Consider the following 21,050-nt stretch of genomic DNA (forward strand, 5'->3'; position numbering starts at 1 on the left):
GTTCAGTGGCAGCATCACAGAGACACCCCAGGCCTTATCTTCAGCACACACACACGCAGTGTTATCTGTGTATGGTTAAATGTACTAACTCTGTATCACACAATTCTTAAAAGCACAGGAAACTACCCCACCCCATTTCCTCAAACACCCCACATTCACACACACACACACACACACACACACACACACACAGATTATAAGCCTTGTCTCTGTGTCCAGCATGCCCAACTAAAATTCAGGCTTGTCTTACTTTTTTAAGTCTAGGATCTTTTTCTTCAGTTTCTTCAAACGCAATACAAGGATCTATGGGAATTCATAGGAAAAGGCGGTCGTGTAAGCAGGGCAAATGTTCGACACCAGATGCATTTCACGCTGCTTCATTGCCTTGCTCGTGGGTGTCAACGTGTGTCTTTCAGGGACTGACTTGACTGGTTTGATCCTGGTCAAACCAGCCAGGCCAACAGACCTGGATTTCCACCTGGAGATCACAGACCCGGAGGCGGGACTGCGTATGCAAAGCAGGGGGCGTGGCCTCGGGGCGGGGCGGGAGCGGCCCCGCCCACTCCCACCTGAGATCCAGTATCGGCCGGGGCGCCGGGAACCTGGAGACCCGGAGGAGAGGCGACCCGGGCCCACCCAGCACGGCCGTCCGGCCCGCCGATGACCTCTCCCGGGGGTGAGTTCTTCCGGGGGGGGGAGGGCGCCGTCCCGGGGGCCCCGGGGGGCGTGTCCGCGGGTCCGGCCGGGGCGCACTGCGGGCCGGGGTAGGTCCGGGGCAGGTCCGGCCGCGACCCCCACCCTCCCCGGACGCCGGGCCCCGCGCCGCGCTCCGCCCGCGCCGCGCTCCGCAGCCGTCCATCCGGAACGCAGAGCCCGGGGAGCCGCGCGCCCAGGTGTTCGCCGAGGTCGCACTGGAAAGCAGCGTTGGGATCGGATCCCAACTCCAGTTCCGAGGCGGGTGCGGCGGCGGCCCTGGGGGGCCGGGCGGGGTCAGGTCGGAGCCGGCGACGCGAGGCCCCGCGTGGATGGGGAGGGAAGCCAGCCCAGCCTGCGCCGGGCACCCCTGCCGGGCACCGAGCCCCAGGGCGTCCGCGGCGGGGTCAGGGTGGAGCCGGCGACGCGAGGCCCCGCGTGGATGGGGAGGAAAGCCAGCCCAGCCTGCGCCGGGCACCCCTGCCGGGCACCCCTGCCGAGCCTGCGCCCGGCACCCCTGCCGGGCACCGCGAGCCCTGGGCGTCCGCGGCGGGGTCAGGGCGGAGCCGGCTCTGCTGTGGGTGCGCACGGGGGCCGAACACTTCAGGAGTGGAAGCGGAGCGGATCTCGTTGCCGAAACCTACACGTCGGGAAGGTTTCTCCGGCCCAGGGTCCGACACATTCGCGTCTACAAAGGCACCTTTGCATCATATGTATATATATACACACATGTACATACATATATACATATACACACATATATATATGTAAACAGGCCAAACTAACTTCCCAAAGACATTTTTCTCCAAAATTCTCCAACATTTTTCTCTTTAATAATTTTTTAATAATTTTTTTTTGGTGGGTCATGGATCTTGAGCTCTGGGCGCTGTCCCTCAGCTCTTCAGCTCAAGGCGAGTGCTCTACCGTTTGAACCACAGCGCCACTTCCGGTTTTCTAGTGGTTTATTGGAGATCAGAGTCTCACGGACTTTCCTGCCCGGGCTGGCTTTGAACCGTGATCCTCAGATCTCAGCCTCCTGAGTAGCTAGGATGACAGGCGTGAGCCACCGGCACCCAGCTCCATACTCTTAGTAGTCAAACTGGATACAAGTGAAGATTTTGTTCAGTCACTTTTGCCAACGAACATCTTGTGTGTTGGAAAATGCAGTTCAAGGGTGAGTTTTCAGCGATTTTGTGTAATGATCTCAATTGGATTTCTTTTTAGACCTAGAATGGGATAACATTTCATTCCATAAAGTAGAGTCACTGTCCAGTGGGCTGAGCCCAAAAGACATACACATACACACAAGTTATTTTAAAGTTACTCATCTTTTGGAGGTGGAAAACAATAGAAGAATGGGGAAATAACTTAAGTAATTAACATCAGGTTATTTCAGTTAGACTTCTTTAGAGTAAGGTAAAGAGGAATTTTTTCTTTCTTTTTTGTTGGTTGTGGGGCCTGAACTCTGGGCCTGGGCGCTGTCCCTCAGCAATTCAGCTCAAGGCTAGTGCTCTACCACTTGAGCCTCAGCGCCACTTCTGGCTCTTTCTGCTTATATTGTGGTGCTGAGGAATCAAACCCAGGACCTCATGAATGCAAGGCAAGCACTCTACCACTGAGCCACCTTCCCAGCCCCTTTTTCTTTTTTATAAACAGCTTTGTTTTAGCTTGATGACCGGGAACTTTGGCGTGACTCCATCTTGATTTTTAACCTAGTCTATGGGAGCCTACTGAAGTAGTTTCATCTCAAACAAAAGCCCTGTATTACATTTTTTATTTAACAAGTATAGATCAAAGATGATTTCTTGGTCTGCTGCACCTACCATGTACTTTTCTGAAAGTACCATCCCTAGACCAAGAATTAATTAGTCCTGATTGAATCGTTAATATGTGCTTGCATGAGAAGCAATGAGAAATAAAGTTTACTGGACACCTGTTAGGTGCCAAGAATTAGACTGAGCCCTTGTGAAACTGCCTTAAGATGGAGCAGTGATCATCTGTACTTTAAGAGATAGGGAAAGTTGTATACCTGATGTGACCTAAGCAGTAATGGAACTTGGAGGAACATAGAGTCGTAGACTCTAAGATCAAGTTTTCACCAAACCGCAGGAGATCAGCCATTGAAAACCCAAACCTGGGAAATTTTTCAGGAAGAACAGTCTTGATCATTTAAAACTAGGAGCAAACATTTGGACTCAGAGTAATAAATGGGAGGACTTTTGGGTAGGCTAGTGGCCTGATAATGGTAACCAGGATTTAAAGATAATATCCAGAAAAGGGTAAAGCCATAACGCTCATGAGATATGAAAATAAATGTGTTCTAGGTTTACTTAACTCACTAATGAGCAATCCGATACAAGAAATGGAAGGAGAATCCAAAGAATGGGTACATTTCTGGAACAAGAATGTTGAATGCTGAGTAATAAAATATAGACTGGGGATATTGAAGCTCATTTTCCGTGGGGAGGAGAAAGAGTATTATCTCTTCAATGGTTTTTGTCTGCAGATATGCAAATATGCATTATTTCACAGTTTTTACAGTTAGAGAGTGATAAAGTAGCTTGAACAATCCCATGGATTTTGGTTAGAGCACAAATTTATCCCACCTCCCAACCCACCTTTGACTTGATATATATGTCCAGCTGCATGTCTGTGGCTAGGTAGGTTGGGATTTTTTTGTTTGTTTGGTTTGGTTTGGTTCCAATGCTGGGGCTTGAACTCAGGGCCTAGGCACTGTCTCTAAGCTTTTGTGCTCAAGGTTAGCACTTTACCACCTGAGCCACAGCTTTACTTCTGGCTTTTTGGCAGCTAATTGGAGATAAGAGTCTCACAGACTTCCTACCAGGGCTGGTTGTGAACCACGATCCTCAGATCTGCAGCCATATTTTCAGTAGTTTTGACCAAACGCAAAACTGTTCTGGCCTGTTTATTGAACAGCTGGGCCAGTTTCACACCTTTTGAAGTTATGTGGTACTTCATTGAAGCTAAGAGTTGGCGGGGGATGCCGGGGAATGGAGAGGACAGGTTTGGTATAAGATTATCAGTGGGTTTGGGGCTCTTCCTGGTTTTCTAAGAATCTAAGTCACCTAGTGTCAACTTCGAGAGAAACTAAGTTCGATTATTTTAATACTAATATTCAGAAGGTAGTGTTGTTGTGGGTGGTTTTCTTTTGTTTTGCCTTTTTTATTTGCATACCTTTCTAATCATTGGTGTTTCAGAAAGATCTTTCCCTAGATATTTGCTTTATCTAGCAAGATTTTCAAAGAGGGTGAGGTGGAAGCGTGTAGGCCACAGGGTGGTAATCCATCTGGATGGGTGGGAGGTTGGTTCTGTAGGAGGAGAGACTTCTACAAGAGAAAGGGGTATTGTGACTGGGATTTGCAGTTTGGAGCAGCAGAGTAAGAAGAAGTTGGATATAAGGCTAGCCCTGGTTCTAGAAAATGATTGCATCCAGCATGGAAGGAAAGTCACTGATTCTATCTGAATTAATCTGAAGAAGGTTCTATATGTCCAGATGTACAAGGGTTATTGACCTGTCTTAGCCTTGAAGTATGAGTTCAGTTTCCATTCTAAAGTTCCTGAGACAGATCCAAGTTCCATAATCCTATTCTGTTGTATGTTTACATAGGAGACTTGCTCCGATGTGAGATTTGGAATAACCTTAAATCATTGCAACTATAATACAAGCCCAGGGCTGTGGAGGATTGCACGTAGTAAAGTGCTTTGGATGGGAGGGAGGAATGTATATCCTTGAATGTATGTATATTTACATATGATATAATGTATTGTCTTTAAGTTAGAGTGTTTGTAATTGTATACGCTCATGGAACTACATCTCATCAAGACAATGGATGCTTGGGAACCCTGAAAGTTCTCTCATGTAATCTCTCTTCAACTCTCACCTCAGAAGTGACACAGTTTTGATTTCTATCACCATGAAGTACTATATTTTTGTTCGCTTTGGGGCTTGGTTTAAATGAAATCAGATTGTATGTCCTTTTTGTGTATTGTGTGAATTCTTTTACCAAGCATAATATTTGAGATTTATTTTACTCTGTGTGTCACATTGTTTTTGCTGAGATATGGTTCACATGTAATGAAATGTGCAGTATAAGTGTGCTGTACATGAGTTTGGATGAAGTTTTTGTAACCATCACCACAATCAAGTTATAGGGTATTTTTATCACCTCCGAAATTTCTCTTTGTGCTCTCTTGCTCAATTCCTTCCCTGTCTTCCATCCTCTATAACCACTGATCCACTTTCTATCACTACAGATTAGTGTTGCTTGCTTTAGGACTTTCTATACACTTTCATGTCTGCATTCTTTGGAAATGCCATGCCTCTGATAGTCATCCAAGTGTTTTGACTGGTGTATTGTATTTTGTAAATACAACACATTGTCCTATATTTCATGTATTTGTTTTCCTATTTAAAGGACACTTGAGTTTGCTTCTCAATTTTTCACTATCATAAAAATAAGAACTTTCTTGAGATAGATTGTCACGTGATTGTCCAAAGAGTTGCTACCCCTTCTGCCATCTAACAAGCAGCGTGTGAACATTCAGTGTTTGAAAAACTTGACCACCTTTGGTATGTTCACCCTTTGGTACTTAGCCATTATACTGGTTATGAGATGTTGTGTATTATAGCTTTACTGATCTCTCCTCTGCTGCTATTTCTTCTCTTCTTTCTTTCTTCATGTTACTAGCTCAGCTACTTGATGATGAAGATCAAAATCAAGCATGAAAGATCACTCAAGAGCAAGTTATATTGGACCTAATGGTAAAACAACAGGGAAAGCACTGGAGGTTGTCTGTTGGCTGACTGGCAGTGAGCCAGCCACACAGTGTGCTTGGATAGCCAGAGAATGGTGTAAGAAGGGTGCCTGTAGCAGTTTTGGCAGCCCTCCCATGCAAATGAAGGAATCATTCCACCAATCACAGCACAGTCCCTGCCACCAGTCAGAGAAGCCCTTTGGGCAGATGGTGGACTGTTTGCACCAATCACAAGCCTTCCACTGGGACACAAAAGGAAGTCCTCCCTCTTTGGTCTGGGTAGAAATGTCAGAAACAAAGGAGGAGGCAACAATGCTTGATGAGAAATGTACTCATTACCTTGCTCAAGTAACTGTAAACCCTCTGTATGGTATTTTCACAATTAAAAAAAAACTTATTAATATAAAAAAGTAAATGTACTTTAATGTGAAGCCTACTGAGCTTACTTATCTAAGTAGACTCCAGAGTGGTCAGGGGTTGTAGGATTAGAGCTTTAGACCCCACCCACCTCCAGGGAGAGTGGGTCAAACTGGAAAAGCTCTTGAACTGGAAGTATTAATGAGCTTCTGGATTGCTGAAGACCTTGAGGTGCTGGCAGGATAGCACCCAGAAAGAGTACCAAAGCTCTTAATCCCCACTCTTACCCTATCCATTCATCACACTGGATAGATAACCTCCTTAAACCAGTAAACTTTTTTCCCCAAGTTCTGTGAGCCATCACCCCAAATTAATCATTAGCGCCATATTGGGTGCTCTTTCCTCTATTGGCAAGCAGAGCAGCCCTGTGGTCTCATCTTACCCACTATGGGCTGGGAACAAGGGGTGGGGCTCCAAGTTCACATCTCCTCTGATCCACTGTGCTGTCTATCCTACACAGATGTCCCCATCCACCAGTGTGAGATGTGCCACACATTGAGCTGTTCCAGGTCTCCGCTAAAAAGAGCAGAGAATAAATTACAATTTCCTTATTGCTTCCGCTTCTGAGGTCTTCACTGCCAGGATATTTGTCGAATGTTTCAAATCATGCGCCTGACATTTACTTAGGGAATTTCTTCTTCTTCTTCTTTTTCTTGTATATCTACTGCCACAGTATGCATGAACCTTTATTTTATTTTTTAATGGTAATAGAGGACTAGGGATATGACTCAAATCAACCCACCTAGCAACCACAAGGCCCTGAGTTCAAACTGTAGTACCACCAAAAAAGAAAAATGGCAATGGAGCTAACGATCATCGATTCTTTTGAAAACACAGGAAATGAAGGAAGATCAAATTTGCTTTCAGAAGTGTGAGCTCGGAGAGATCTATCCATAAGCTCAGAAAATGAATCCAATTCACATCACTTCAAGACAAGGGAGGGGAAGTTCAGAGAACTTTTAGGAGGGGATGGTAGGAGAGCATCAAAACAGAATGATGAAAGGGAAAATGGTAAAAGCACAGTTAATTCCCAGGAGAACCGAGGAGCCTGTGGCCCTTCCAACCACCCACATGTAGTCGGAAGATGACATTCACAGAGTGTGCTTCTAGGAACATGTGTGCATATTTACTCTTCTTCCCTTAGTAATGAATTGACCATGTCCCACAGTAAGTTAATGTATATTATGATCCTATATCTATTCTATATATAGATAGATAGATTTACATGTTGTTAATGCAAACAAAAGTTATGAGGAGGGCTGAGAAGGTGGCTCAGTGGTAGAGCACTTGCCTTGCATACATGAGGCCCTGGGTTCGATTCCTCAGCACCACATAAGCAGAAAAAAAAGCCAGAAGTGGTGCTATGGCTCAAGTGGTAGAGCACTAGCCTGGAGCTGAACAGCTGAGGGACAGCGCCCAGGCCCAGAGTTCAGGCCCCTTGACCGGACCGGAAAAAAGAAAAAAGTTATGAGGAAAAAACCTCATCTTATGTTGAAGCTATATTTAGATATGTAGTAGATTTGGTATGATTTTTTTTAATCCTGCTTACAGCCCACTATTTTTTTTATACTACAGTTTGAAAAACGCTCTCCTAAAATAAACTGGAGTTGGAAATTTGAGGTTCTAGCTCAGCTTTCTCAACACAGGGAAAGAGGAAAAAAATGAGCAAAGTTGGAATTAGAAAAACTGAATCCAAGCACTAATGTGAAAACCAGTATAGATCTTCTTATTGCTTCTGCCCTTTTTTGTTTCCATAAAGTGAGGTCAGTATTGAATTTATCAGTTAAAAATGATTAAAAATTAAATTTACCAGTGTCAAAATTATAGGAAATAATTAAATGTGTACTTTTTTCTTCATTATTTTTATTATAAATGGTTGTGCATTTGTGTAAGGGTGTGTGTGTATGTATGTGTGTTTTAGAGTCAAGAGTCTCACTAAGAAAACCAGTATGCCTAGAACTCAGCTCACAGTCATTCATGACCACAGAGAATCATTGCACGTCAGTGATGAGATTGAAACTGAAGCTGTTGACCATTGCTTAGTGATTTTCATGTATTAGTGAGATGTTTATCTATTAGATTCCCAGTGGGAGAACTAGTGATCTTGTCAGAACCCAGTGTGCTATCCTACCTTCAAGGTACTTGAAGGGTTGAAGACCTCCTGGCCTCTCACTGATGCAACTAGCAAGTGAAGTAAGCTTGAGAACACTATGCAGAAGGTGTGTGTGCTCTTACTCTGGGATTTCACTCTCGTTTCCTTCTATTAACTGCTCCCAAGTCTAGTAGAAGTAATATTCTATTAGAGTCTAATACTCTTGTAGTTTTTTTCCTGTGTCTGACACCTCTCCTTCCTTGAGCCCACCCATGACCCAGAAAGCTGTAATTGTTCATCCAGCATCGTCCTCGAGGATTTACTATGCAACAGGCACTGTACTCCACAACCAGGATAAAGCAGAGAACCAGACTCTAGCTTAGGTGTGTTGTTCACAGGCATATATTAGATGATAGTTTTCTGCTCGGCTTTCCCAACTCACCCTACTCAGGCAGTAGGATTAGAACCATAAAGTGACAGTGAAGTGAATAATTCTGGGGGATTTTAGCAGCCCAGGGTTCTTGGGCACAACCCTAGGTCTCTGAGCTGTATCCAGAAGATGAAGTTAGTGAACAGATCCAACCAGAACCAGTCAGCAGATGCCACCTCATTGAGATCACCTTTCAATAGATGATCGAGCCATTGTAATTGGCTAATCAAAACACTTTTTCCTTTATAACCATTAATAACCACAAAAAGAAGCTGAACACTGGCAGCTCATACCTATAACCTAGGTATTCAGGAGTTTCACAGAACTAGAGGATCAGAGTTTGAGGCTAGCCTGAGAAGTCTAGAGATTCCCATCTCCAACATAACCAGCAAAAAATACCAATGCTGGAGGCATTGCTCAAGCAGCAGAGCACCAGGTAAGCAAGTGGAGCAAGCTTAAGGTCCAGAGTAACAATAATAACAAAAAAGGAGCCCCACCCCCTGCAGGAGCCCCGCCCCCTGCAGTGAATCGAGTAGTTTTTAAGGAATGAGAGAAAGCCCATGGTTTCTGGACTGAGGAAGAAAGCAGAGGAGCATCAGCTCCACTTTGCCCTTGGCAGAATTTCTGTTTTGTCATCATAGCTCATTATGACTGGTAATCAACCCCAAGGTCCAGTGGAAGTGATCTCTGAACTGCTTAACCTAAGGCTTCCTTGACATAAACAGAAACAGCATTTACCTTGTTTTAACTTGAGAAGAACTTTGTCACTATCCAGAATTCCTTTTACAAGTATAGGGAGGCCCAAGACAAAGAATCTCTGGAATTCCACCCAGGTAATTTGCTCTCCTGGCACAAGTGTCCTGTTCATCTCTCAGGCTGCCTTTGGGAATCCTATATATTAAGCCATCATATCTTGTATGTATATATTCATAAAAGCATTCTCTTAGCCAGGTACTAGTGGCTCATGCCTGTAATCTCAGTTACTCAGGAGGCTGAGATCTGAGGATTACAGTTCAAAGCTCACCTGGACAAGAAAGTCCACAAGACTCTTACCTCCAGTGAGCCACTCAAAAACCTGGAAGTAGAGCTGTGGCTCAAAGTGGTAGAGTGCTAGTCTTGAGCAAAAAAGCTCAAGGACAGCACCCAGGCTCTGAGTTCAAGCCCCATGACCGACCAAAAAATAAAAAAGTATTTTCTTTTTTCCTTGTGAAGAGAGGTCATCAATAGGTTAACAGTTGCAGTAAAGGGAGAAGTAGAGTGAAAGAAAGGATCCAATGGGAGTTAGGGAGAACTTGATTGAAATTGTGACCATGGGGTTCGAACCTAACTCTTGGATCTCCTGTATATTCACCTGGGTCTGTAGTTATTACAAAGCTTCAGGGATAAAATATGAATGTGAAAAACAAACAAATATCATTTCATATGCTAAAGAGTTAAAGAGTCAGTGCCAAATGGAATGGGCAGGTAATAGAAGTTTTGATGACTCCAATCTGTGTTCAAGAAGTACTTTACCATTCATGTGTACACTGGTAATCCATTGACTAATATTTGACTTATGCCCATTGCTTATCACTCACTAGTAACTACTTATAATCATGCTTGTAATGGAAAATATTGCAAAGATGTGACTTCCTCCATAATAAAGTAAGTCCATTGACCAAGGAAGGTGTGTCTGGTTCTCAGAAATATCTGTGAGTGGTTAGTTAAAACATTATCCTTTCATAAAACAGGTAGAAATCATTGGAAACATCACAGCATTTTTTTTTTGCTTTGTTTCCATTTGATCAGCCATGGATTGTTTCCAAACTTCACGAAGCAATTCCTGGATTTATCCAACAGTGATCCTCTGCCTGTTTGGCTTCTTCTCCATGATGAGGCCTTCAGAGCCATTCTTGATCCCGTATCTGGCTGGACCAAGTAAAAACCTGACCAGCACTGAGGTAAGTTAGGATGCGTACAAACCAAACACAGAAAGGCAAGCTCCTTCTCCAAAACCACACATGGACAGCTGCTTCGAGTGTCTCAGGCTGAAGGGTGCCATGATTAAGGCAATGTAGGGTAGACAGACATGACTCCAAGATCAGCTCAACACAGCCCCTGGGGTCCACTTCTGTGAGGACCTCAGACATGGGAATAGAGCCTCCCTCAAAGCTGCAGCTCAGTTCTGTGCCTCCTGCATTCTTCTACCTCGCAGGATCCAGATAGCAACACTGAAGAGAACTTCAGTGGTTTGAGAAGTGGCAGGCATGTTGCACCAAAGGCCAACAACCTCTTTCCATCCTTTCTAACTAAGAAAATGGCTGACTATCAAACCATAAGCTGTACTGAGGCCAAGTTACATGAAGCACTAACATATCAATAGAAATCGTGGGACAGGGAAGATTTGTGGAGTCTTGTAAATTTGTGCAGGAAGAAAAGTGGACGGCATTACTTGGCTACCCCTCATTGCCACCGTTGTGTGAGTTCACTCCAACTCTGGAGGGGCAGAACTTGGACACAGTAATGGATCTAGCTAGTTCTAGGCTTCTCGCACTGTAAACATTTCTTCTAATATTATTACTCTGTGAACAAGAAAGGAATGATGTTTCTAAGAACCTGGAAATCTCAGAAATACCTGAAAAGTTTTGTAATCAATTAATACCATTGTACATACTATTTAAAGGTAACATATAGTTCAAATCATGCATTCTTCTATGTGAATCGGTTGTAGATTTTTTGTTTTCTTTAGATTTTTTTTTGGGGGGGGGGGGAATGTTGGCGCTGGGGCTTAAACTCAGGGCATGGGCACTGTCCCTGGTCTTTTTGTTCAAGGCTAGCACTCTTCCACTTAATCCACACCTCCACTTCCAGGTTTTTGGTGGTTCATTGGAGATAGTCTCATGGATTGGCCTGCCCGTGTCTGGCTTCAAACCACGGCCCTCACATCTCAGCCTCCTGAATAGGATTACAGGCACGAGCTACCAGCACCTGGCTTCTCCTTTTAATTTTTGTCTTAATTTGTTTGCTTCCAATGGGGAAGGGGACTCACGTGTCCTCCTTGGAAATCAAATTCCTATCGTGTTTTCCCATACTCTGCAGACTATCTGCCCAGAGGTGAGTTTGAGACACGATCCACGTGTCCCTCAGAGATATTTCCCAGTCACACTGTGCATCAACTTTACAGATCACGAACGAGGTCCTCCCTGTTTGGACCTACTCCTACCTGGCGCTGCTCCTCCCTGTGTTCATCCTCACGGATTACGCCCGCTACAAGCCGGTCATCGTCATTCAAGGGGTGAGCTTCGTGGCCACCTGGCTGTTGCTCTTGTTTGGCCAAGGAGTGAAGGTCATGCAGGTTATGGAGTTTGTCTTTGGGATAGTCTCTGCCACCGAGGTAGCCTACTACGCCTACATCTACAGCGTGGTCAGCCCGGAGCACTACCAGAAGGTGAGCGGCTACTGTCGGAGTGTCACGCTGGTGGCCTACACCGCAGCCTCGGTGCTGGCCCAGCTCTTGGTGTCCCTGGCAAACGTGTCGTACTTTTACCTCAATGTCATCTCCCTGGCCTCTGTCTCCGTGGCCCTCTTAGTCTCCCTTTTTCTACCGATGCCCAAGAAGAGCATGTTTTTCCACGCAACACCCAACAAAGAAGCTCTGGAAAAGCCATCAGGACAGGACGCCGTCCTCGAGGGGGGTCACGAGGACCGCAAAGCACCGCACCAGGAGCCTCTCCCCACGGCCGGTTATCAGGAGAGCAGCCAGCGGAGCAACCCGGAGCCCGGAAAGGTGGTCTTGAGAAGCCTGACGCAGTGGTTCCAGGATCTGAAGGAATGCTACTCCTCCAAGCGCCTTTTCTACTGGTCCCTGTGGTGGGCTCTGTCCACAGCGGGTTTTTACCAGATTTTGAACTATGTTCAACTCCTGTGGGATGACAAGGCCCCATCTCACAACTCCTCCATCTACAACGGGGCGGTGGAAGCTATCGCCACGTTTGGAGGTAAGTGAACATTGCTTTAAACTTCCTGCGCTGGAGCTAAGCTTCTCCTTGTCATAATTCACCTTAATTCGGAAGACACAATCATTTTATTTCTCAAGATAGAGGGCCCAGGTGGGACTCATAGATCGTCGGGAGGCTGACATCTGGAGGATCACAAAATTGAGTCCAACGAAGGTAGAAAAGTTCACTATACTCCATCTCCAAATAGTTGGCAAAAACAAACTAGGTCAGAGGTGTGGCTCAAGTGTTAAGAGTGCCAGCCCAGCAAGTTTGAAATCCTTAGTTCAAACACTAGTGCCATCAAAAACAGCAAAAAGAAAAAAAATGGAGGGCACTAGAAAAATAGAATGCCTCAGAGCACAAGATCTTTTATTTAATGTATTATATTTCTATATTTATGAGTTATTCAAGAGCTCAGGGCTTAGAACTAAACAACTAAGTTCTAGTGGAACTCTCAGATTCTCTTTCCTCATTAAGACAGTTATTGACCATGTGCCCTGTTCTTTCAGAGTTCGTAAGGAGGTTTTATTGTTTTAGGAAATACCTGAAGACATCCAAAAATCTCACCTTATAGGGTCTTTTGTGGTAGCCTTTTAATTAATTCTCACACTTGCTCAGCTTGTACACCACCACTTAACCTCTTTGATTTTTTGCTGGTTATTTTGGAAATGGAGTCTTGTGGACTTAGTAATTGTTTTTGCCCTGGCTGGCTTTGAACCACAATCTTCTGCATGTCAGCCTCCTGAGTTGCTAGGATTATAGAAATGAGCCTCAGGTGCATAGCTATCTGGTGTGTCTTAGTAGTGATCAAGCTCTGACTGACCTCATCAACCCTAGGCTGCACAATAGTGGCTTTCTTATGAAGAGCTCCCCGAGGGGTGAGAGCAGAGGTGTAATAGAAGAGAAATGTGCCTTTGAAGCCCATTCTACACTAAATATTTACATTCTAGTAAATGGAAACTTACACGTCACATGAAACTTTGAAGAATTTTTTTTTTTTAATTTTAGGAAGTGAGATCGTTCCACACCCACATACAAAGTTTCAGGAGACGTGGCTTCTGTGGTGTTCTTGTCTCCTTTTGGGGTGGGGGGCGGGGGCATTGGCCTCAGGTTAACTTCTGAAAACAAAGATTGTGCCAGAATTGCTTCGTTGCAGTGATGCTCTGACATTCCAAATTTGGGGGGCACAGAAAGGGTCCTTTGTAAACCCAGCCCTTTCCTGAAAACATGGAGAAAAGTTAATAGACCCATTGTCAATACAAGTAAGTAACTGAACAACTTTCATTTTAAAAAAAGATCATAATTACTAACATTAACTAGTATCATTCAGCCTCTTAAATTTTGTCAATCAATATAGATCTTTTTGCCCCACGCCTCAAGAAAATTAGCTTCTCTGGGTGCGATGATACACACCTGTAGTTCCAACTTGTGGGGAGGTTGGTAACTTCATCCTGGAGTTCAAGGCCAAGCTAGGAATATAACAAGACCCTGTCTTTAAACAGAAAGAAAAGGAAAAGAAGAGAAGAGAAGGAAGGGAGGGAGGAAGGGAGGGAGGAGTGGAGTGTGGGAAGGGGAAAGTAGTTCAGATCTCGACGATTCTAAAGTGGAAGTTAAAAGTAAAGACTAAGCCTGGCTACTTCATGCAACCACTGAAGAGCTTCCGGTAAACTCTGCTAAAGGGGTAATGAGAGAGAGCGGTGTTGGGCATTTAATTCATCCTTCTCATCCTGTTCGTGCATACGTGGAGGTGTCATGGTATTGTTGTTCCCACACTGCTGCATTTAGGGTCCTGGCTGGCCAAAAAGTGTGACAAGTAAGTAACTGAAAAAGATAGGGAACTAAAAAGGAAGAAAATCTGGAAGGAAAAAGGATAGATTGTCCCTTAAGTAGAACACACTGTTTTTTGTGAAAGCAATATATTTTTCCCTTAGAATTGCCTGAACAGATTTTGATTTTGGTTTGGTGTAGCAAGAGAATCCTGGGACTTGAACTCAGGGCTCTATGGTTGCTAGGTATGCTCTCTACCACTTGAACCACACGCTCATCCTCTTTTGCTTTAGTTCTGTTTGCAGACAGGATCTCACTCTTGCCTGGAACTGGCCTTGAACTATGGTCTTCCAGATCTCAGCCTCCTGCAGTAGCTAGGATTACAGGAGTGGACTACCATGCCCAGCCTGAGACCTGATGTCTGGTGCTCCTTTGGGTTTTGTCCTCAGGTTCCGTGGCTGCCTTCGCAGTGGGGTACCTGGACGTCAACTGGGACCTCCTGGGAGAGCTGGCTCTGGCCACCTTCTCAGTTGTCAACGCAGGCGCTCTGTTTCTCATGCATTACACACTCAGCATCTGGCTGTGCTATGCGGGCTATTTGGTATTCAAGTCCAGCTACATGCTTCTTATAACCATTGCTGTGTAAGTATTAGCCATCATTTTTTCCCTCTCAGAGCAACAGGAAGACTTTTGTATGGTGTTTCTGAGACAAGGTTTCTCTATGTAGCTCAGGCTGGTCTTGAACTAGAGGATCTACTGCCTCAGTTTGACAAGTGCTGGGATTAGAGGTGTATGCTATCAGACCCAGCCCAAGCAATATTAAATGGGAACTATTTATTTTGAATTAAATGCCATGAAGCAGTCTTTTCATTTAACCATTTGCCCTTGTTGAATATCATTAAAGATTCAGCCATCAGGGAAGAAAGTCTGGGGGAGATATAAACTAAAAGCAATCATGTGTTTTTAGGTTTTGAATTGTTACTGGCAACAGTTTTCCACAACAGGGTGTGATATGATTTAATTTTGAATATTAGGTTTAGACTCCAGCCTTAATTTCATGTAGTTGTGTAAATAACTAAGCACATACTCTTCTGTGAACAACTATCTTTTCAAGAAAATTACAAAAAGCTGGACAATACTAAAAAGGATAAAGATAAGCTGTATTGTTCTTGGGCATAGAATTGAATGAGTTTTAATCATTTTTTAAGGAAGATCTCCAGGACTCAGGATTTTCTGCCACATATGCATCTTTTTCAGGGATCACTTTTAGAAATTATTACAAGTAAGAGGGGACGTGAGGGAGAATGGTGGAGGTCTGATCAGGGGATTTGGGATATACATGGACATGGCAGGATGAAAGCCCGCATACAACTGGTTGATTCAAATAAAAGACTATGGGGGGGGGGGAAGAAAAGTGTTACTAAAAAGCATTGATTGAAGTAAATGTAGCCGAAGATGAATTGGACTTTCTTAACTAAACAGATTAAAAACTAAAAATTTAAATTGCAAGTTGCATGAAAGAAGAAGGAGATAAGCTTTGTTAAGTTTTGTTTGGCATTTGGCTGGTCAATTGGTTGTTGGAGGTTTGTTTGTGTTACTTTTTTCTGAGAAAAGGTTTTGCTGTATAATTCAGGCTATGAAGTTTGTTTGTTTTGTTTTGAGGTTTTTTTTTTTTTTTGAGAGAGAAGGTTTTGCTGTATAATTCAGGCTATGAACTTGAAATTATCCTGCTTCTATTACCCAAGTTCTGAGATCACATGCCTGGCTTCAGTGTGTGTGTGTGTGTGTGTGTGTGTGTGTGTGTGTGTGTGTGTGTGTGTGTGTGTGTGTGTGTGTGTGTGTGTGTGTGTGTGTGTGTGTGTGTGTGTGTGTGTGTGTGTGTGTGTGTGTGTATGTATGTGTGTGTGTGTGTATATGTGTGTGTGTGTGTGTGTGTGAATAGTTCTGAGATCACATGTCTGGCTTCTGTGTGTGTGTGTGTGTGTTACCTGGGGCTTGAACTCAAGGCCTCACTCATACTCTCACTCAGCTCAAGGCTGGCACTCTACCACTTGAGCCACACCTCTACTTCCAGCTTTTTGGTGGGTGATTGGAGTTAACAGTCTCCCAGACTTTTCTTCCCAAGCTGGCTACAAACCTCTATCCTCAGATCTAACCAAAGAAGCTATTTAGCCTGAATCATTAAGATTATAGGTGTGAGCCACCAGGGCCTGGCTAACTCAGTCTTTACAGTCTTGGTTTTGCTTTGCTTTGTCTTATTGTCTCTGCTGAAGGAGAATTAGACAAGCAGTGTGCACTGTTCCTGGGGCTTGAACTCAGAGCTTGAACTCAGGTTGGCTTTGAAGGGTGATCCTCAGGTCTCAGCCTCCTGAGTAGCTGGGGTTACAGGCGTGAGCCACCAACGCACAGCTGTGTCTGCCCTTTAAAGACAAGCATCTCCTGTACATTATGGTTAAATGTTTACTCAACATTTCACGATAGATTTCAGATTGCCATCAACCTCAGTGTGGAACGCTATGCCCTGGTGTTTGGAATAAACACCTTTCTCGCCTTGGTGATTCAGACCATCATGACTGTGATTGTAGTTGACCAGAGAGGGCTCAATCTGCCTGTCGGCACTCAGGTAAGCCCCCAGAGTGACTGTCGAGTGGGGGAGGTGGAATCCAGGATTTCTCCTAAAATAACAAACACTATTTTTACATTGCCTGAGTTCCTCCACTAAAGCAACATTTAAAATATGCAATTCCTTAATAATATGAACCTGAAGTAGGTTTTGAGCAGTTGTGACAGCTGGGTCAACATTGATCTGCAAAGTTGTGGGTTAGTAATCATCTTAGTGTCTAAAATGCATTGTATGCCGGGTACCGGTAGCTCACACCTATAATCCTAACTACTCAGGAGGCTGAGATCTGAGCATCGTGGTTCAAAGCCAGCCTGGGCAGGAAAGTCTGTAAGACTCTTATCTCCAATAAACCACCAGAAAACCAGAAGTGGTGTTGTGGCTCAAGTGGTAGAGCGCTAGCCTTGAGCTGAAGAGCTGAGACAAATCACCCAGGCCCAGAGTTCAGGCCCCAGGACCAACAACAACAAAAATGTATTGTATCATCGTACCAGCCTCCAAACACAAACACCCAGACATTAGTGGGCTTTAGTAGGGTTGAATTTCTTACCGCTGCTAGGCCTTGAATCTAGGCAGTGTGCTACAAAGCCATGGCTCTCTATCCTTGAATTGTTCACCTGCTCTTCAGAAGAGACTTGCGCAATCTAAATGCCCTCTGGGTCATTAAAATCCTGAGTCTCAGTTAACCTGTAATCCAAGCCCTCCAACCTGATTGATTATACATTCCCAGAGACTGAGGTGATGAGGGTAATGATTTGTTTGTGTCCAGTTTTTAGTTTACGGGAGTTATTTTGCCGTCATCGCTGGTGTTTTCCTGATGAGGAGCATGTACGTTCTCTACACCGCCAGACGGCAAAAGGAAGCCCAAAGCCCGGCCACAGCTCAGAGCCCCACTGAGCTGCACTCAAAGGAGTCCAGTCACAACTTGTCCACGAAGCTCTGACCCAGTCCCGTCAAGCACAGTGCTTTGCGGAGTCATGGGATGTGAGGGCAAGACCTGAGACGGACAGCGTGACCTGCTCACTCTGCAAGTCGTTTCCAATGACCTTCGCAAAGCCACAACCAAACATCTGCCCTCAACCTGATGGCTGTGTACCCACCAGCGGAGTCACTAGGGCCCATCTCATTTAAACAACCCACGTGGGGACCCCCACAAACAACGGCTAGCTGGAAAATTCTAGTTCTGATCACTTAGAAGAACAAGCCAACTCCTGCCATGCTGCAGTTCTGTTCTCTACTAGTGAACAGAGGATGTTCTAGGATCTATATAGGCTTTATCACGAGTGCCACCCCTCTTACTCTTGTGGTGGGTGTGTTCCCACTGCAGCTCACAGTTCCCTGAGAGGATGGCAAGCTTTGGCCCCATTTCCTGGGGTCCCTTTCATCCTAATTGCACTGTTAGATGCCAAGCTATGATTTGATCATCTGATCGCGTTTTGGGGGAAAGCTTTTCATCCTGTGCCGTGGTGCTGAAACTCTACCTCAGGAATGGTTCCAGGTGCTCCTGTGTGTCTGTCATTCACACCCGGTGGACTGAGAGAGGCCGTGGGCTTCTCCCCTCCGTCGCCCCAGAGAGGCATTGGAACGCTGTGTCTGTCTGATATCTTAAAAGACAAACAAACAAACAACACTGTAGAAGGTATTTCCAGAATGTTTAACGGTGTTTATGAAAAAACACATGATTAAATCCAGTTTTGGGGTTGTTGTTTTTTTTTTTTTGGTGTTGGAGATTAAATCCAAGGCCACATGCATGTTAGGCAAGCTCTTAAAGAGTTCATAGTTTGGGCTAGGAATGTGGCTTAGTGGTAGAGTGCTTGCCTAGTGCATGAAACCCTGGGTTTGATTCCTCAGTACCACATACACAGAAAAAGCTGGAAGTGGCACTGTGGCTCAGGTGCTAGTCTTGAGCAAAAGAAGCTGAGGGACAGTGCCCAGGCCCTGAGTTCAAGCCCCATGACTGAATTGAAAAAAAAAAAGAGTTCAAGGTTTTGATGGACTTCTGCCGAACATTACCTCAGCAAACCTGGAGGTTGGGGGTTACATTGAACCATCTACCATGGGACATAAGTAATATGGATCCAAGATTTGTATTTCCAAGACACTTCAATCCCAAGGTTCACTCCCCAGATTGAAAATGAAAATCTGTCCCAAATCCAATATCTCACCTTATCAGCAGTTTCGATCACCATAGTTACAGCTTCCTAGGTCAAGCATAGTCCAAAATTATCAGTCAGAAATTTACAGAAATAATCTGTAATTTGAAGTGCACTCCATCCTACGTAGAACACATGAAAGGTCATGGTCTGTGTATCCTTCCCAGGATGTGAATAATTTGGTTTTCCATTCACGGAGATCTCTGTTTTCAGATGGACTATGCACTATCTCAGGGCTGATGCTCAGTGAGCTCTATTCCAGTTCATAATGAGAGGAATGATGAGAGAAATTCAGTATCAAGAAAAAGCCTGCCATCATAAGTGTGTGCCAAGAAAAATCATGATGTGGGCTGGGAAGGTGGCTCAGTGGTAGAGTGCTTGCCTTGCATGCATGAGGCCCTGGGTTCAATTCCTCAGCACCACATAAGCAGAAAAAAAAAGCTGAGGGACAGCACCCAGGCCCAGAGTTCAGGCCCCACAACCAGATTCCCCCCCAAAAAAAAAGAAAAAAAGAAAAATCATGATGTATGAGTACCACGCCAGGGTTCAACATCCACTCCTTGCTATGGACTCCGCAAGGAGAGGAGGGACCAGTAAAGAAGTTGAATAAAGCAAAGAAAGGGTGGCCTTCTTTTTGGTGAGGGGGGATTGTGGTGCTTAAACTCAGGGCCTGGGCTTTGTCCCTGAGTTTTTTCACTCAAGGCTAGTACTCTACCACTTTGAGCCACAATGCCACTTTCAGATTGCTGATGTTTAATTGGAAATAAGAGTCCCACAGCCTTTCCTGTCCAGGCTGGCTTTTAATTGCCACCCCTCAGATCTCAGCCTCTTGAGTAGCTAGGATTACAGGAGTGAGCCACTGGGGCCTGGCTTGCCACTATTATTTTATTATTATTATTCAACTTGTACTGGATACAATTAGACCAGAAAAAAAAATCGGAAGTCCAGAATTGGAAAGGTAGAGGCAAAATTATTGTTCCAGAGGCTACCGTGCAAACCAAATAAACTTCTAATAAACTCCAGTCTTAGATATTTTTATTATAATCACAGAAAATAGACTGAGGGGCAAAGTTCAAAGACAGAAAATGGCTCAGGCATCTACAGGGTGCTGAAATTTACTCAAAAGAGAAGTGTAAATTAGAACTATGCTGACTTACCATTAACCATTGTTCTCTAGAAATGTGTCAGCTCGCTGCCTCACAGATTGTCAGGATATGCTGGAGGCCTGATTCTCACTGAAATTAGATGGAAGAAGATGAAAACATGCCAGTGGGTTTGCTTTGTGAGGTGTGCTGGCATTTGTTTTGTTGTTTGTTTTTGGCAGTACTGGGGTTTTGACTCAGGATTTTTCACATACCAGGCAGGCCTTCTACCACTTGAGTCACACCCCCAGTAGTTTTAGGTATTTATCAGATAAGGGGCTCATGCTTTTGCCCATACCAACCTCAGACCATTAAAATTGCGAACTATCATGTGGCTTATTCTTTGAAATAGGATCTCACTAACTTTTTGTCTGGCTTCAACCATGATCTTTGTCTGCCTCCCAAGTAGCTGGGAATACAGGCATGAGCCACTGTATCCAGCTGGTATGGAGGATTTTTAGGGCTCAAGAGAATGCCCTTTGAAGTAATGTTTTAAGTGTTTAGGTGTATACATAGAACAAGTCTAGAAGACCATCTAAAACAGAATTCACAGAGGAAGAACAGAAAGGAGTGGAGAGAATCAGTATTTATAGAAAGAAAAAAAAAGTAGATCATAGCTCTGCCTTTTTTAGATATTTAGTGCTTGTCTTACCCTAAGCTATGTAGATTTGGTTTGAGGAAGTTGTAGCTGAAGAAGCACTTGATGTACTTTTGACTGTGCGCCAGGTCTAGGTTCTGTGGAAGAGGCACTGGAGTGGGTGTGGAAACAACTCAGTGAAGCTCTGATCAGCTGACCTGGTTCCCCCATTCCTTCTCCTGTGTTCTGAGTCCACAGGGCACGGGAGGGGGCACTGGCTGTTCTTGGAGGCCTGTGGCAGGCATTATCTGTCTGGCCTGCCCTGCAGATAGGAATGTTGGAATTGTGGCTGATGCTAGATGGCCCCTGTCCTGGCCAGCACTCACCTGCTTCACACCTTTCCTCC

General features: G+C 44.5%; 1 protein-coding gene across 7 annotated transcripts in view; it reads left to right on the forward strand.

Moving 5' to 3' along the window:
* The first annotated feature begins 582 nt into the window (after positions 1–582).
* Positions 583–21,050, forward strand: part of Slc19a3 (solute carrier family 19 member 3) — a 41,103-nt gene continuing 20,635 nt past the window's right edge. For 5 of the 7 annotated variants that reach the window (XM_070015512.1, XM_070015541.1, XM_070015531.1 and 2 more), the window contains exons 1-5: positions 583–676; positions 10,197–10,348; positions 11,572–12,385; positions 14,602–14,794; positions 16,634–16,775. In XM_070015512.1, coding sequence (XP_069871613.1) covers positions 661–676; positions 10,197–10,348; positions 11,572–12,385; positions 14,602–14,794; positions 16,634–16,775 — 1,317 coding nt within the window. In that variant the 5' untranslated portion in view covers positions 583–660. Of the gene's footprint in view, positions 677–10,196; positions 10,349–11,571; positions 12,386–14,601; positions 14,795–16,633; positions 16,776–17,541; positions 21,047–21,050 lie in introns of those variants that run through there. The other 2 variants (XM_070015486.1, XM_070015496.1) reach the window with 2 other exon arrangements.

The sequence above is a fragment of the Dipodomys merriami genome, unplaced genomic scaffold (assembly GCF_024711535.1).
Source record: "Dipodomys merriami isolate MVZ:Mamm:240054 unplaced genomic scaffold, mDipMer1.0.p SCAF_1, whole genome shotgun sequence".
NCBI classification, from domain to species: domain Eukaryota; kingdom Metazoa; phylum Chordata; class Mammalia; order Rodentia; family Heteromyidae; genus Dipodomys; species Dipodomys merriami.